The sequence below is a fragment of the Pristis pectinata genome, chromosome 10 (assembly GCF_009764475.1).
Source record: "Pristis pectinata isolate sPriPec2 chromosome 10, sPriPec2.1.pri, whole genome shotgun sequence".
NCBI lineage: Eukaryota > Metazoa > Chordata > Chondrichthyes > Rhinopristiformes > Pristidae > Pristis > Pristis pectinata.
Genome location: NC_067414.1, coordinates 100,965,197 through 100,981,697, shown reverse-complemented (window position 1 = coordinate 100,981,697; position 16,501 = coordinate 100,965,197). Strand labels below are relative to the sequence as shown.

Below are 16,501 nucleotides of genomic sequence, written 5' to 3'. Positions count from 1 at the left end.
CCAGAGAGCGAGGGAACGTCCCGGGGAGCGAGGGAGCGGCCCAGAGAGTGAGGGAGCGGCCCGGGGAGCGAGGGAGCGGCCCAGAGAGCGAGGGAACGTCCCGGGGAGCGAGGGAGCGGCCCAGAGAGCGAGGGAGCGGCCCGGGGAGCGAGGGAGCGGCCCAGAGAGCGAGGGAACGTCCCGGGGAGCGAGGGAGCGGCCCAGAGAGCGAGGGAGCGTCCCGGGGAGCGAGGGAGAGCGAGGGAGCGTCCCGGGGAGCGAGGGAGCGGCCCAGAGAGCGAGGGAGCGGCCCGGGGAGCGAGGGAGCGTCCCAGAGAGCGAGGGAGCGGCCCGGGGAGCGAGGGAGCGGCCCGGGGAGCGAGGGAGCGTCCCAGGGAGCGAGGGAACGTCCCGGGGAGCGGCCCAGAGAGTGAGGGAGCGTCCCAGGGAGCAAGGGAGAGCGAGGGAGCGTCCCGGGGAGCGAGGGAGCGGCCCAGAGAGCGAGGGAGCGGCCCGGGGAGCGAGGGAGAGTGAGGGAGTGTCCCGGGGAGCGAGGGAGCGGCCCAGAGAGTGAGGGAGCGTCCCAGGGAGCGAGGGAGTGGCCCGGGGAGTGAGGGAGCAGCATCAAGAAGAGGGACAGTGGGAGACCTGTCCGGAGTGAGCAGAGGCGAAAGGAAGGGACGGGAGAGCTCGCGGGACACAGGGAGTGACAGGTAGGGAGGGGCGTGAGAGACATTGAGTGAGGGGAGGGACGGGGTGAGGGAGGAGAGGGTGAGGGACACAGAAGGAGGGCAGTGTGAGTGTCACTGGTTGTGAGGGGAGGGGAAGGCCACTGACACATAGGGTGAGCAGGAGGAGGAGGAGGACTGATCGCCGTGGGTCACGGCAGGCTGACCTGTGTCCTTGGGCCGGAGAGAGTGGACCTGCTGACCGTTGGACAGTAAGGAAGCTGCAGAGTCGGGGATTGGAGCGGAGGAGCTGGGCACGGCCACAGGTGAGAACGTCCTGACACCTAGAGAGTGCTGGGAATGCTCAGCAGGTCGAGCAGCGTCTGTGGAGAGAGGAGTGGTGGTGTTGGTTCAGTTCAGATGTGTGATCAGAGCTGGAAAAAATAAGAAAGGTTTTCAAGGAAGGATTGGCGGGGTGGGGGGAAACGGAAAGGTGTGTGAGGGGCTGTGCAGGAAAAGCTGAGTGGTGGTGCCATCTCAGAGGGGGTGGGTTCGTCTGGTGAACAACAAAAGGTGTGTGTGGGAGGCTTTACCAGCAGGAGAGAACAAAATCATGGTGGAAGTGTGAGGTGCAAGATTGGTTCAGTGTTGAGGTTAGAACATGAGGAGTTGTTCCTCAAGCTTGTGTTGGGCCTCACCTTTGACAGTACGGGAGGTCACAGACCGATAGGTCAGAGGGCGAGTGGGATGGGGAACTAACATGGCAGCAACGGGAAGCTCAGGGTCACCCCGTGACTGAGCACAGGAGCTCCACAAACCATCACCCGATCTACGTTTGGTTTCTACAGTGTCGAGGAGACCACATTGTCAACATCAAGTGCAGAACACTCAAGTCACTGGGTGTATTTAAGGCAGAGGTTGGTAGGTTCTTGGTTGGGAATGGGGTTAAGGGTTACTGGGAGAAGTTGGGAGAATGGGGTTGAAGAAAAAGCTAATCTCCATCAGTGGCACGTACATCGAAACACACAGTGAGATGCATGTTTCGCGTAGAGTGTTCTGGGGGCAGCCCGCAAGTGTCGCCACGCTTCCGGCACCAACATAGCATGCCCACAACTTCCTAACCCGTACGTCTTTGGAACGTAGGAGGAAATCGGAGCACCCGGAGGAAACCCACGCAGACACGGGGGGAACGTACAAACTCCTTACAGACAGCAGCCGGAATTGAACCCGGGTCGCTGGCGCTGTAATAGTGTTACACTAACCGCTATATTACCGTGCCTGATTGAATGGCAGAGCAGATTTGATGGACCAAATGGCCTAAATTCTGCTCCTAATGGCCTTACATTCAAAGAAAGGGAAGGTAATTCTCAAAGCCAAATAGATGTGGGAGATGGAGAGAAGGGAGGAGTGTGGAGTGGTTGAGGTTGTAGAGATCATTCAGTGATAGAACACAGAACAGTACAGCACAGGAACAGGCCCCTCAGCCCACAGTGTTGTGCCAGACTCATTAAACGAGTAGGTAAAAGCCTAACTAAACTAATCACTTCTGCCGGCACAATGTCCACATCCCTCCATCCTCTGCACATTCATGTGCCTGTCTAATGAGCCTCTTAAACGCCCCTGTTGTATCTGCCTCCACCCCCACCCCCACCCCCACCCCGGCAGCACATTCCAGGCACCGACCACTCTCTGTGTAACAAGCTTGCCCCGCACATCTCCTTTGAATTTGCCCCCTCTCACCTTAAATGCACACCCTCTGGTATTAGACATTTCAACTCTGGGAAAAAGATACCGGCTGTCTATCTGTGCCTCTCATAATCTTATAAACCTCTCTCAGGTCTCCCCTCAGCCTCCACCGCTTCAGAGAGAACAACCCAAGTTTGTCCAACTTCTCCTTATAGCACATGCCCTCTATTCCAGGCAGCATCCTGGTGAACCTCTTCTGCACCCTCTCCGAAGCCTCCACGTCCTTCCTGTGATGGGGCGACCAGAATTGAATGCAATGCTCCAGATGCGGCCGAACCAGAGTTTTATAAAGTTGCAACATAACTTCCTGACTCTTGAACTCAGTGCCTCGACTAATAAAGGCAAGCGTGCCATATGCCTTCTTTACCGCACTATCAACCTGTGTAGCCACTTTCAGGGAGCAATGGATGTGGACCCCAAGACCCCTCTGTACATCAACACAGTCAATGGGTGGTTAGAAACTGAGAGCAGAGACAGAGGGAGGTAAAAGTTGCCAAATGCCCAGCTGGTCGGGCAGTGCTGGTGGAGTGGAAACTGCCATGTCACAGGTGGACGAGCTGCAGCAGAAATGGCCGGTTCTGATTCCGAGGAAGAGAGTTGTCTAAGGTTGTAATGTTTTGTGTTGAGTGCAGAAGGCTGCGCCATGTCTGGACGGGAGATGAGGGGCTGCTCCTCGAGCTTGCCTTGGGCCTTGTTGTGAGTGAATCATTGCCTCACCTGCAGAGACCGTTTGTGTCCCAGGGTGATGGGAACGGTGTTGGATCGCCTGCAGTTGTAGGGAAGTACAGAAAGAAAGTGGATGGCTGATGGGAGCGGAAGAGCGGACCAGGGAGGCGTGGAGGGAACGGACCCGATGAGGTGCTGGGAGTGGAGGGGAGGGGAAGATGTGTCTGCTGGTGAAATCCCTTTGAAAGTGGCAGAAATGTGGAGAATGATCTGTTGAATGCAGAGGCTGGTGGGGTAGAGGAAAGGACTGGGGAGCTCTGTTATTGTTCCATCTGGGAGGAGGGGAGTTGAGAGCAGAGGTAAAGGGTTCTGTCAGCAGTGAAGCTGCAACTTATCCCCATGCCAACCCTGGTCTCACCCGACAAAGAAGTTCCTTCTGTCCTATCATTCCCTCCCCAACTTTCTTTGCAACTTAAAACCAACTTCAGTCTCTTCGCCAGTTCTGACACAGGTTCCTGGGCATGAACCACGAACCATTTCTCTCTCCACAGATGCTGTTTGAATTGCTGCGTTTTTCCAGCATTTACTGTTTGTGTCTCTTCTTTCCCTCCCCAGAGAGGCTGCTGTAGTTCTTGGTTTATCACTCATACTCCGTGCGGAGAGCTGTATAATTGCTCTGGAACTCCCGGGAGATCCCAGCAATTCCTGGGCGCTCTGCAAGCCAGCTGCCAGCCAGCTGTGGCGCCTGCAGCCATGCTGAGATCAGAACAACATTGACTTCCTGTGTCGGAAGGGTAGGCGGTGGGTGCCAGTGTGTGGTCGCAGAAGGTGGTGGTGAGCTGACCCCTGTGTCCCTGCTACACACAGCAAGAGCCTGGGGGGAGGGAGCAGGGGTGGGGAGCTGACCCCTGTGTCCCTGCTACACACAGCAAGAGCCTGGGGGGAGGGAGCAGGGGTGGGGAGCTGACCCCTGTGTCCCTGCTACACACAGCAAGAGCCTGGGGGGAGGGAGCAGGGGTGGGGAGCTGACCCCTGTGTCCCTGCTACACACAGCAAGAGCCTGGGGGGAGGGAGCAGGGGTGGTGAGCTGACAGCATTTCACAGGGGAGGTGTGGATGTGGGAGATTGCGTTCAGGCGGGTTTGGCAGAGGACTGAGGTAGGCAGGCAGAGGCAAGGAGGCGGGAGAAGGAAACTCGGGCTGGAGGGGATTTGCAAATTTGCCAGGAAGGACCTGGTAGGAAATGAGTCTGTGCAGAAGGTGCTGAGGTCTAGGTCCACTCTCAGGGAGAGGAGCGGAGGAGATACAGTGTGAGCTTCCGTACGTGGAAGGAATGATTTACAGCGACAGACCCGTCCCCGCCGGTACCGCACCCCGGCGTTATACAGCGACGGACCCGTCCCCGCCGGTACCGTACCCCGGCGTTATACAGGGACAGACCCGTCCCCGCCGGTACCGTACCCCGGCGTTATACAGCGACGGACCCATCCCCACCGGTACCGTACCCCGGCGTTATACAGGGACAGACCTGTCCCCACCGGTACCGTACCCCGGCGTTATACAGCGACGGACCCGTCCCCGCCGGTACCACACCCGGGCGTTATACAGCGACAGACCCGTCCCCGCCGGTACCGTACCCCGGCGTTATACAGGGACAGACCAGTCCCCGCCGGTACCGTACCCCGGCGTTATACAGCGACGGACCCGTCCCCGCCGGTACCACACCCGGGTGTTATACAGCGACAGACCCGTCCCCGCCGGTACCGTACCCCGGCGTTATACAGCGACGGACCCATCCCCGCCGGTACCATACCCCGGCGTTATACAGCGACGGACCCCTCCCCGCCGATACCGTACCCCGGCGTTATACAGCGACGGACCCGTCCCCGCCGGTACCGTACCCCGGCATTATACAGCGACGGACCCATCCCCGCCGGTACCGTACCCCGGCGTTATACAGGGACAGACCCGTCCCCGCCGGTACCGCACCCCGGCGTTATACAGGGACAGACCCGTCCTGCCGGTACCGTACCCCAGCGTTATACAGCGACGGACCCATCCCCGCCGGTACCGTACCCCGGCATTATACAGCGACGGACCCGTCCCCGCCGGTACCGTACCCCGGCGTTATACAGCGACGGACCCCTCCCCGCCGATACCGTACCCCGGCGTTATACAGCGACGGACCCATCCCCGCCGGTACCGTACCCCGGCGTTATACAGCGACGGACCCATCCCCGCCGGTACCGCACCCCGGCGTTATACAGGGACAGACCTGTCCCCGCCGGTACCGTACCCCGGCGTTATACAGCGACGGACCCCTCCCCGCCGATACCGTACCCCGGCGTTATACAGCGACGGACCCATCCCCGCCGGTACCGTACCCCGGCGTTATACAGCGACGGACCCATCCCCGCCAGTACCGTACCCCGGCATTATACAGGGACGGGCCTGTCCCCGCCGGTCCCGCACCCCGGCGTTATAGAGCGACGGACCCGTCCCCGCCGGTACCGTACCCCAGCGTTATACAGGGACGGACCCGTCCCCGCCGGTACCGTACCCCGGCGTTATACAGGGACGGACCTGTCCCCGCCTGTACTGTACCCTGGCGTTATACAGGGACGGATCTGTCCCCGCCTGTACTGTACCCTGGCGTTATACAGCGATGGACCCGTCCCCCGGTGTTTCGGGTGTTGCTGACCAGTGCTCTCCTCCTTGCGCAGGATGCTGTCTGTGAAGGGGAGCATCATTCTGTTGCTGTTGTTCTTCAGTAGCCTGTTCGGCAGCGTCTTCATGCTGGGCCCGCTGCTGCCACTCATGTTGGTGTCTGTGCCGTGGTATCGCTGGATCACCGACCGTGTGGTGGCCGTGTGGTTCACCCTGCCTGTGGTGAGTGAGTGTCCGCGCTTCCCGCTGCCTCCGTGTTCGACGGGCAGTGCAGCTTCCAGACCCACTCCCTCCATAACCGTCCGACCCTGTTCCGTTCCCCGAGCTCACTCACCGGTGCCAGCCGTTCACCCCTGACCCATCTCCAGCTGTTCACCCCCGACCCGGCTCCAGCCGTTCACCCCCGACCCAGCTCCAGCTGTTCACCCCCGACCCTTCTCCAGCTGTTCACCCCCGACCCACCTCCAGCTGTTCACCCCCGACCCACCTCCAGCTGTTCACCCCCAACCCGGCTCCAGCTGTTCACCCCAACCCGGCTCCAGCTGTTTACCTCCCACCGGTGCCCTTCTGATTACCCCTGACCAGGGTCCTGCTGTTTACCCTGACCGGTGTCCAGCTGTTTACCCCTGACCCGTCTCCAGCTGTGCATTTCTGTCCATCCAGCTGTTTCCCCCTTCAGCGTGTCTATACAGTTAAACGTCATCTCCTGTTCACCTCCCTCCTGCAGTCCTTCCCCCCCCCCACTGCCCCCAAATGCCATCCGCCCTCTCCCCAGCACCCATCTGCCCCCCTCCCCTGGCCCATCTTCACCATCTGCCCTATCCACCCTCCCCTGTCCCCCTTGGTGTCCTGGTCGGTGCCGTGGTGTGTGTGACCCGGTGTCCCGGTGCACAGGGGTCTCGGTGCTGTGGTGTGTGTGACCCAGTGACCCAGTGCACAGGGGTCTCGGTGCCAATGGTGTGTGTGAGACACGGTGTGTGTGACCCAGTGACCCGGTGCACAGGGGTCTCGGTGCCGTGGTGTGTGTGAGACACAGTGTGTGTGACCCAGTGACCCGGTGCACAGGGGTCTCGGTGCCGTGGTGTGTGTGACCCGGTGTCCCGGTGCACAGGGGTCTCGGTGCCGTGGTGTGTGTGACCCAGTGACCCAGTCCGCGGGGGTCTCGGTGCCATGGTGTGTGTGACCCGGTGCACAGGGGTCTCGGTGCCGTGGTGTGTGTGACATGGTGTCCTGGTCCGTGGGGGTCTCAGTGCCGTGGTGTGTGTGTGACCTGGTTCGCGGGGGTCTCAGTGCCAGGGTCCGTGTGGGTGAGCTGTGCTCTGTCTCGGCAGGCCCTGATGGAGATGGTGCTGGGTGTACGGGTGGTGATCACGGGAGACGGCTTTGTCCCCGGTGAATGTAGTGTGATCATCATGAACCACCGGACTCGCCTGGACTGGATGTACCTGTGGAACTGTCTGCTCCGATACAGCTACCTCCGAATGGAAAAGATCTGCCTGAAGTCCTCCCTCAAATCCATCCCGGGCTTTGGTTAGTCTCGATCATTGTCAGCGGAGAAACGGCAGGTGGAGTTTGACCCGGGCAAGTGTGAGGGGTTGCACTTCGGGAGATCAGATGTAAAGGGAGAGCACACAGTTAATGGCAGGACCTTTAACAGTGTCAACGTATAGAGGGATCTTGGAGTCCACAGCTCCCGGAATGTGGCTGCACAGGTCGCTAGGGCAGTAAAGAAGGCATACAGCATGCTCGCCTTTATTAGTCAATGCACCGAGTTCAAGAGTCAGGAAGTAAAGCTCTGGTTCAGCTGCATCTGGAGAACTGCATTCACTTCTGGTCGCCCCATTACAGGATGTGGGGGCTTTGGAGAGGGTGCAGAAGAGGTTCACCAGGATGCTGCCTGGTTTGGAGGACATGTGCTGTAAGGAGAGGTTGGACAAACTTGGGTTGTTCTCTCTGGAGCGGTGGAGGCTGAGGGAAGACCTGAGAGAGGTTTATAAGATTATGAGAGGCATAGATGGAGTCGACAGCCGGTATCTTTTCCCCAGGTCGGAATGTCTAAAACCAGAGACCATGCATTTAAGCTGAGGGGGGTAAGTTCAAAGGAGACGTGTGGGGCAAGTTTTTCACACGGAGAGTGGTGGGTGCCGGGAATGTGCTGCCAGGGGTGGGGGTGGGGTGGTGTTCAGGAGGCTCTTTAGATGGATGTGCAGGGAATGGAGGGATGTCAGCATTGTGCAGGCAGAAGGGATTAGTTTGGTTGGCCATTTAATTTCTAATTTAATTAGTTTGGCATGACACGGTGGGCTGAAGGGCCTGTTGCTGTGCTGTGCTGTTGTGTGTTCCAGAGGTGGAGGCCTGCCTGGTTATTGGGGAGGTGTCGGGGGATGCAGCGAGGCTGTACATACACACCAGACAACTACAGGGCATTGAGGGAGAGACAGGGCAGAGCCAAGTACACAAGCGGCCCCTCCTGCCCTCTCTGCCGTGGCTGATGGTGTACCTCACAGCCACTTCCTTGCACTCTAACCCCTTATTTCTTGATAACCCTAATATTCAAAGATTGATCAATCTCTGAATATGCTCAGCACCTGAGCTCCACAGCCATCTGTGGTGAAGATCTCCAGTGATTCACTGGGGAAGGAACTTCCTTCTTGCCTTGGCCCTGAATGGCTGGCCCCTTATTTTGAGGCTGTAACCCCTGGCTCTGGACAGCCCAGCCAGGGGAAACATCAGCCCTGTTAAGCCCCACAACAATATTGTCTGTTTCAGTCAGTTTATTCCTGTGCTATTAAACTCCAGAGATAACGAGTGACAGGGAGGAGACAGAAATCTGAAATCATTGTCCACCAGGAAGGTCAAGCAGGTGGGCATGAAGCTCACTGAGGAGCTGAGTGCTGAAGTAAGAAGGACAAATAAAACTCCACAAGTTTACAGATCGACTGGACCTCGGGGGAAGGCCAATGACAACAGTATTAGGCAGGATGTGGGGAGAGGAGACCGGGAGTGGCTGTTATTGGGTAAGTCCACATCTGACGTGTGGGAGCCGTTCAAAGATCAGCTGGTCAGAGTTCAGGACCAACGTGTTCCTGTGAGGAAGAAAGGCAAGGTTCAGGAACCCTGGATGCTGAGAGATATCGTGGATTTAGTCGAAGAGGGAAAGGAAACATTTTTAGGAAGTAAGTTTTAGGAAGCTGAGATTAAAAAGGGCCTTTGCGGAATGTAAAGGAGGCAGGAGAGAAATTAAGCAGGGGATCTGGAGAGCTGAAAGGGGCCATGAGGTGTCCCTGACAAGTAGGATCAAAAAGAATCCCAAGGCATTTTACACATACATTAAAACAAGGGCAACCAGGGAGAGGATAGGGTCACTCAAGGAGGGAATAAGATAAGATAAGATTTCTTTATCAGTCACATGTACATTGAAACACAGAGTGAAATGCATCTTTTGTGTAGAGTGTGCTGGGGGCAGCCCGCAAGTGTCGCCACGCCCACAACTTCCTAACCCGTATGTCTCTGGAACGTGGGAGGAAACCGGAGCACCCGGAGGAAACCCACGCAGACACGGGGAGAACGTACAAACTCCTTACAGACAGCGGCCAGAATTGAACCGGGGTTGCTGGCGCTGTAATAGCGTTACCTAACTGCTACACTACCGTCTTATGCCTGGATGCAGAGGAAGTGGGCGAGGTACTAAATGAGAAAAAACAAGATGCTGGGAGGACTCGGCAGGTATCTGTGGAGGGAAACGGGCAGTCATTGTTCCATTCCCTTCAACAGATGCTGCCTCACCCACTGAGTCCCTCCAGCATCTTGTTTTTTGCTCCAGATTCCAGCATCTACAGTTTCTGGTGTCTCCGAGGTACTAAACGAGTACTTTGCATCAGTGTTCACCGAGGAGAAGGACGTGGGGGGACAGCGAGATCAGGGAGGCGGGCGTATGCTGATATTCTTGGGCATGTTGACAGCAAGAAAGAAGAGGTTTCGTGCTCTTGAAGTTGATAATAGGTCCCCAGGGCCTGATAGGATCAGATTATGGAAGAGGCAAGAAAGGAGATCACTGGGGCTTTGACAGAGATCATTGTATCCTCTTTAGCGACAGGCGAGGTCCCAGAGGACTGGAGAGTAGCCATCGTTGTTCCTCTGTTTAAGAAAGGCAGTAGAGACAAACCAGGAAATTATAGGCCAGTGAGCCTCACATCAGTGGTTGGGAAATTCTTGGAGAGGATTCTTGGGGACAGAATCTACTTCCATCTGGAAAAGCTTGGACTCCTTGAGGATAGTCAGCATGTCTTTGTGCTGGGGAGGTGATGTCTTACAAATGATTGAGTGGTTTGAGGAGGTGACGCAGGTGATTGATGAGGGAAGGGCAGTAGATGTTGTCTACATGGAATTGAATGAAGTGTTTGACAAGGTCCCTCACGGGAGGCTGATCCAGAAGATTGAGTCACGTGGGATCCGTGAAGACTTGGTAGATCGAATTCAGAATTGGCTTGGCCGCAGGGCTCAGTGCTGGGACCTCTGTTGTTCGTGATGTATGTAAATGATTTGTAGAGAAATGTAGCTGGGCTGATGAGTAAGTTTGCAGACGATACAAACATTGGTGCAGTTGTGGACGGAGAGGAAGGTTGTCAAAGGATTCAGCAGGATATAGACCTGTTGGAAATGTGGGCAGAGAAACGGCAGATGGAGTTTAATCTGGACAGGCATGAGGTGTTGCACTTTGGGAGGTCAGATGTGAGGGGAAAGTATACAGTAAATGGCAGAACTCTTAGGAGCATTGATGTACAGAGGGATCTTGGGGTCCAAGTCCAGAGCTCCCTGAAAGTGCCAACACAGGTAGATCGGGTGGTGAGGGCGTACGGCATGGTTGCCTTCATCAGTCGAGGTGTTGACTACACAAGTCAGGAAGTCACGTTGCAGCTGTATAAAACTTTGGTCAAGCCGCACTTGGAGTACTGTTGCAGTTCTGGTTGCTCAATTACAGGAAGGATGTGGAGGCTTTGGAGAGGGTGCAGAAGAGGTTCACCAGGACGCTGCCTGGATTAGAGGGTACGTGCTGTAAGGAGAGGTCGGACAAACTTGGGTTGTTTTCTCTGGAGCGGTGGAGGCTGAGGGGAGACCTGATAGAGGTTTATAAAATTATGAGAGGTGCAGACAGAGTCTCTTTCCCAGGGTGGAAATGTTTAATACCAGGGGGTGTGTATTTAATGTGAGGGGAGAAAGTTCCTTGTGGATCACATAAGAATTGCCAAGGTCTGTCGGGGGGGGACGGAGGTCGTCACTGTTCTCCCTCCCCCACCACTCTCCCCTCCCCCCTTCCAACCTCAAACCTCCTCTCCCCCCCCCACACTTTACTGCCCTTCCCTTCCCTTCCCCCTCCGTCCCTGCCTGCACCATCCCCCTCGTCCTCCCTCTTCCCCACTGTCCCTGCCCCGATGTCACTGTCCTGCCCTTCCTCCTCTGTCCCTGCCCACTCCCCTCCCCCTCTCTCCCCCCTCCCTCCTTGCCCCCCTTCCCCTCTCCCTCTCCCCCTCCATCCATCCCTCCCCCACCCCTCCCCGTCCCTGCTCCGACACCACCCCCACACACTCACTACCTTCCTGTCCCCACAGGCTGGGCCATGCAGGTGGCAGCGTTCATCTTCATTGAGAGGAGGTGGGAGCGGGACCAGGACCACCTCCAGCTGATGCTGGCCCACCTGTGCGACATTCGGCAGCCCTTGCAGCTGCTTATCTTCCCCGAGGGCACCGACCTGACAGGTGAGTGCATGGCCCCGCCTCCCTGCGTTCGGGCCCCGCCTCCCCTGCGCTCGGGCCCCGCCTCCCCCTGCGCTCGGACCCCGCCTCCCCCTGCGCTCGGACCCCGCCTCCCCCTGCGCTCGGGCCCCGCCTCCCCTACCCTGGGCCCTGCCTCCCCCTGCGCTCGGGCCCCGCCTCCCCCACTCGGGGCAATGCCCCTCCACTCTACCTGCTGAGGCCCAGCTCCCCCTCCTAGGACCCCACCCCTTCACCTGCATGTGTACACCTCCCCACCCAGGAGAAGGGAGCTTTGCTAAGGGGTATGGTGAACAGGAGGGGGATTTGGAGGAAGGGGATCAGTTGGGTTGGGGAGAGGGGCTGAGGAGGCTAGTGAGAGGGACGGTGTGGAGGGGGGCTGGGACACAGCAGAGAGGGAGGGGTGGGGTGGGCGCAGGACAGGGAGACCTGGAGGGATGAGCAGAGCGTAGTCACAGAGTCTTCCAGCACAGACCCAGGCCCTTCGGCCCACCACCTCCGTGCTGACCTCTTTGCCCACCTACGCTCACGCCATTCACCCACATCAGGACCGTCTGCTTCTACGCCTCACCTATTGAAGTGTCTGTTAAATGTGGCCGTATCTGACTGCACCCCCTCTCCTGGCAGCCAGTTCCAGCTATCACCCACTCTCTGTGTGAAAAACGTACCTCTCCAGTCCCCTTGAACCTCACCTTCCACCCCCGCCCCCTTGTTTTTGAGACTCTTACCACAGAAAAAAGATTTTGACTCTATTTTTGGCTCTCATAATCTGATCTACTTTTGTGAGGCCACCCCCTCAGCCTCTGACACTCCAGGGAAAACAAGTCCAGCCTGTGCAATCTCTCCCCACAACATCCTCTGCACCTTCTCCAGTGCGACCACTTCCTATGGTGTGCTGACCAGAACTGCTCACAATACTGCGACTGAAGCCTAACCAGTGTTCTGTAAAGTTGCAGCATAACGTCCCAACTCCTGCATTCTGTGCCCCGATCTGTGAAGGCAAGCATGCCGATTCACCTGTGTTGCCACTTTCAGGGAGCTGTGGACTTGGACCCGTGGTCTCTCTGCTCATCAACGCCCCTCAGTGCCCCACCATTTACAGTACGTGTCCTACCCCTACTTAACTTCCCAAAATGCGTTGCCTCACGCTTGTTGGGATCAAATTCCATCTGCCAACACTCCCCCCAGCTTTTCAACTGAGCTCTCTCCTGCTGTTCCCTGAGACACCTCCCCTCGCTGTCCACAACACTACCAATCCTCATGTCATCTGCAGACTTGCTAATCAGACCAAACAGGGGTGCAGGGAATGGGGGTGGGTTAGGGGGACAGATAGGAGGGGTGGGAGGTGGAGCGCAGTCTGGGAGAGGGGGTGGGTGTGTGTGCAGGGCCAAGAGGGAGCTGGCTGGGTGGGTGGTGGTAGGTAACTGGACACAGTCTCCATGCAGAGGTGTCTGTGCAGGGGCGGAGGCCGACGGCTCGGGGTCTCTGTGCAGGGTACTGTTGGGCAGGGTCTCGTGGGAGGGTGGGGTCAGGGGCACCGGCTGTGATCTTGGGGCACAGGTTGGGCAGGGGAGTAGTGGGGTCTCAGGGTGGGGGTTCAGAGGTGTATCGAGGGTGGCGGGGGTGGGATGGGGTCTCCCCTGGGTCGGTGGTGGGAGTCTGTGGTGGGGGGGGGGGGGGGGGTTGGGAGTCTCCCCAGGCGTGACGGTTGCTGCTTCTCCCCCCAGCCACCACCAAGGCACGGAGCGATGAGTTTGCCGAGGCTCGGGGGCTCCCCAAGTACCAGTACATCCTCCACCCCCGCACCACGGGCTTCGCCTTCATCGTCAACCAGCTACGCAAAGGTGAGCTGACCCAACCCCTGCTCCCCGACTCCACCCCTCACCCCTCAGCCCTCCCCCTCCCTCTCACCTCTGCCGGACGGACCAATGACTTCCATCCCCAAAATGAAATGTGACAGACAGGCAGTGAGAGCAATGTGGGTTGAGGTGAGGGGTCTGTGTGCTGGGATGAGGGGGAGCTCCTTCAGTACTGCCCCTCCCACAGTGTGACCCTCCCTCAGTACTGCCCCTCCCACAGTGTGACCCTCCTTCAGTACTGCCCCTCCCACAGTGTGACCCTCCCTCAGTACCGCCCCTCCCACAGTGTGACCCTCCCTCAGTACTGCCCCTCCCACAGTGTGACCCTCCTTCAGTACTGCCCCTCCCACAGTGTGACCCTCCCTCAGTACCGCCCCCCCCACAGTGTGACCCTCCCTCAGTACCACCCCCCCCACAGTGTGACCCTCCCTCAGTACCGCCCCCCCCCACAGTGTGACCCTCCCTCAGTACCACCCCCCCCCCACAGTGTGACCCTCCCTCAGTAACGCCCCTCCCACAGTGTGACCCTCCCTCAGTACCGCCCCTCCCACAGTGTGACCCTCCCTCTGTACTGCCCCTCCCACAGTGTGACCCTCCCTCAGTACCGCCCCCCCCACAGTGTGACCCTCCCTCTGTACTGCCCCTCCCACAGTGTGACCCTCCCTCAGTACCGCCCCTCCCACAGTGTGACCCCCCCCTCTGTACTGCCCCTCCCACAGTGTGACCCCCCCTCAGTACTGCCCCGGTGACCCTCTCCCTTCTCTGCCCAGGCTCCAGTGTGGACGCGATCCATGACGTGACAGTGGCCTATCCTTACAACATCCCGCAGTCTGAGAGGGACCTGTTCACCGGCAAGTTCCCCAAGGAGATTCACTTCCACATCAGGCGCTACTCAGCAGCTCAGCTGCCCGTCACCCTGGAGGGGCTGCAGGAGTGGTGCCGGCTCCGCTGGCACGAGAAGGAGCGGCTGTTGCACAACTTCTACCAGGGAGACCGCTCCTTCCATGGGCTGGACCAAGTCCAGTACAGGAGCCCGGATCGGGCGCTGGACCAGAGCCCAGAGCAAGTCCAGGACGGGAGTACGGATCGGGGGCTAGATCAGGAGCAGGACCGGAGCCTGAAACAAATCCAGGACCGAAGCCCAGATCCGGGGCTGGACATGAGCTCAGAACAAGTCCAGGACCGGAGTCTGAATCAGGGACTGGATCAAGAACAGGACCGGAGCCCGGAACAAGGCCTGGACCGGATTCCGGATCAAGGACTGGAGCAGGACCGGAGCCCGGAGAGGGAACTGGGTCCGCGTGCAGCCCAGGAGCGAGGCGAGATTCGAAGGCGCAGATGGGGCCAGGCCTGGGGTAGGCGGCTGGGTCGCCCCCGGATGTGGTTTGAGGGTCGGGGGCGGGTCTGGTTAGGGCGGAACAGGGGCCAGGATCACGGCAGGAGCCGGGACTGGAGGTCTGGGCTGCCACAGGCCCTTGTCCCTCCTTGTAAGTCCCGGGGAAGGGTCTTCCTCATCAAGTTGTTCTCCATGGTGTACTGGACGGCATTTGTGCTTGGTACCATCGGGCTGCTCTGGTCCTACACGCTGGTACGCTGGTACTTCTCCACTGTGGCCATCTTCTTCATTCTACAGGAGCGGCTGTTTGGGGGCATCGAGATGATGGAGATGGCTGCCCACAGGAGGGCCCAGCGCCGCTCCAAGAAGCACTGACCCTGCGGCCACCTCCCTCATCCATCTGTCCAGTCCCAGGTCTCCTTGCACTGGTCCAGCCAATCCTGGGGCTCCTCCCAGCAGTCCGGCCAATCCTGGGGCTCCTCCCACCAGTCCGGCCAATCCTGGGGTTCCAAATCACTGATCCGTCCAATCCAGGGTTTCCTGACGATCTGACCAATGTCGGGGCTCCTTCTGTTGATTTGGCTGACCCCAGTGATTCTTTCCATCCAGCCCAGTTCCAAAACGACTCCTCTCAATCCGGCCAATCCCAACACAGTCCCATCCATTCACCCAATGGTGGGACATCACCCACAGGTCCGTCCAGAGGGGGATTGAGAGTTGAAAACTGCAGATGCTGGAAATCTGAAGTAAAACCAGACCACACTGGGACACCCAGCAGGTCAGGCAGCATCCGTGGAGAGAGGAGCAGGGTCCACAAGTCTGTTATTGCTGGCTGAGTGTTCCCAGTGACTGATCTGGGAGCTGCTCCAATCTCAGTGAGAGGGAAGGTCTCCCTTGGTGTGACCGAGCCAGAGTGGGGAGGAGAGGTGCTGCACCCCACGCCGGCCCAGACTCCCACCTCTGGCCCATGTCTCCCTCACCAGCCAGGGTCACACAGCAAATGCTTGGATGCTGAGCGCCACTGGAAGTGTCAGGCTGGAACAGCCGCCTTCAGCTCACCCCTACACTGGCACCTCTGGGAATGAGAGTCTGCAAATCTCTCATCTTCAGTTGTATTCCCGTCTCCCGGTGAGGGTCAGTGTGTGTGTGTGGGACCCGTCCCCCGGTGAGGGTTGGTGTGTGTGTTTGGGACCCGTCCCCCGGTGAAGGTCAGTGTGTGTGTGGGACCCGTCCCCCGGTGTGGGTCATTGTGTGTGGGACTGAGTTATACAGATATGATCCCATGGAGTGTGCAGTGTACAATGTTGTACACTGGTATTGGTGTGTACATTATTAGGCTGTTGACCCTCTGTGCCCTCTCCCCTCCCTCTGTCAGGTCTACTGCCCACTCTGGATCCGTCAGGGTCCGAGTATACGGTGTGTGTTTGGGTAACATTGGGGAGAAGGGTGCGCTGGTGCCGGCTGGTCTTGTTCTGCATGTGAGGGGATGGATTGCAGGCCCTCGTATAGTGTTGGAGGAGAGAATCTCTCCGTTTGCTTGTTGTGTTTCGTGTCGGAGCTCTGGTGATATTTTCAGGAGCCGTCCGCCAGCTCCCCTTTCCACACGGATTGACTTGTTTTTATGACAAACACTGACACCAATAAATACCCTCAGCTCGTCCTCCGGTCTCGTCACTGTCTGTACAGCAAGGGGCCACGCACTGACCTTTGCCCCTCCAGGCCCTGTCCCTGACACAGTCACAGGATGGGGCAGGGGGAGAGCGCTCCACTCCCCCTTCCCCCTCCCAGCCATTGAGGCTTTCCCTGGTTC

At 58.4% G+C, this 16,501-nt stretch overlaps 1 protein-coding gene across 2 annotated transcripts; it reads left to right on the top strand.

The window, feature by feature from the left end:
* Positions 1-249: 249 nt before the first annotated feature.
* On the top strand, positions 250-16,351 carry lclat1 (lysocardiolipin acyltransferase 1). 2 transcript variants are annotated; one of them, XM_052024958.1, is made up of 6 exons: positions 250-973; positions 5,782-5,947; positions 7,057-7,255; positions 11,335-11,481; positions 13,224-13,340; positions 14,126-16,351. In XM_052024958.1, exons 2-6 carry the CDS (start codon positions 5,783-5,785, stop codon positions 15,064-15,066), a joined length of 1,569 nt encoding a protein of 522 aa, XP_051880918.1. In that variant the 5' UTR covers positions 250-973; position 5,782; the 3' UTR covers positions 15,067-16,351. The 2 variants fall into 2 exon arrangements, with proteins under 2 accessions (XP_051880918.1, XP_051880919.1); XM_052024959.1 differs by lacking the exons at positions 250-973; positions 7,057-7,255 and having other exon boundaries at positions 5,809-5,947.
* The last annotated feature ends 150 nt before the right edge of the window (positions 16,352-16,501 follow it).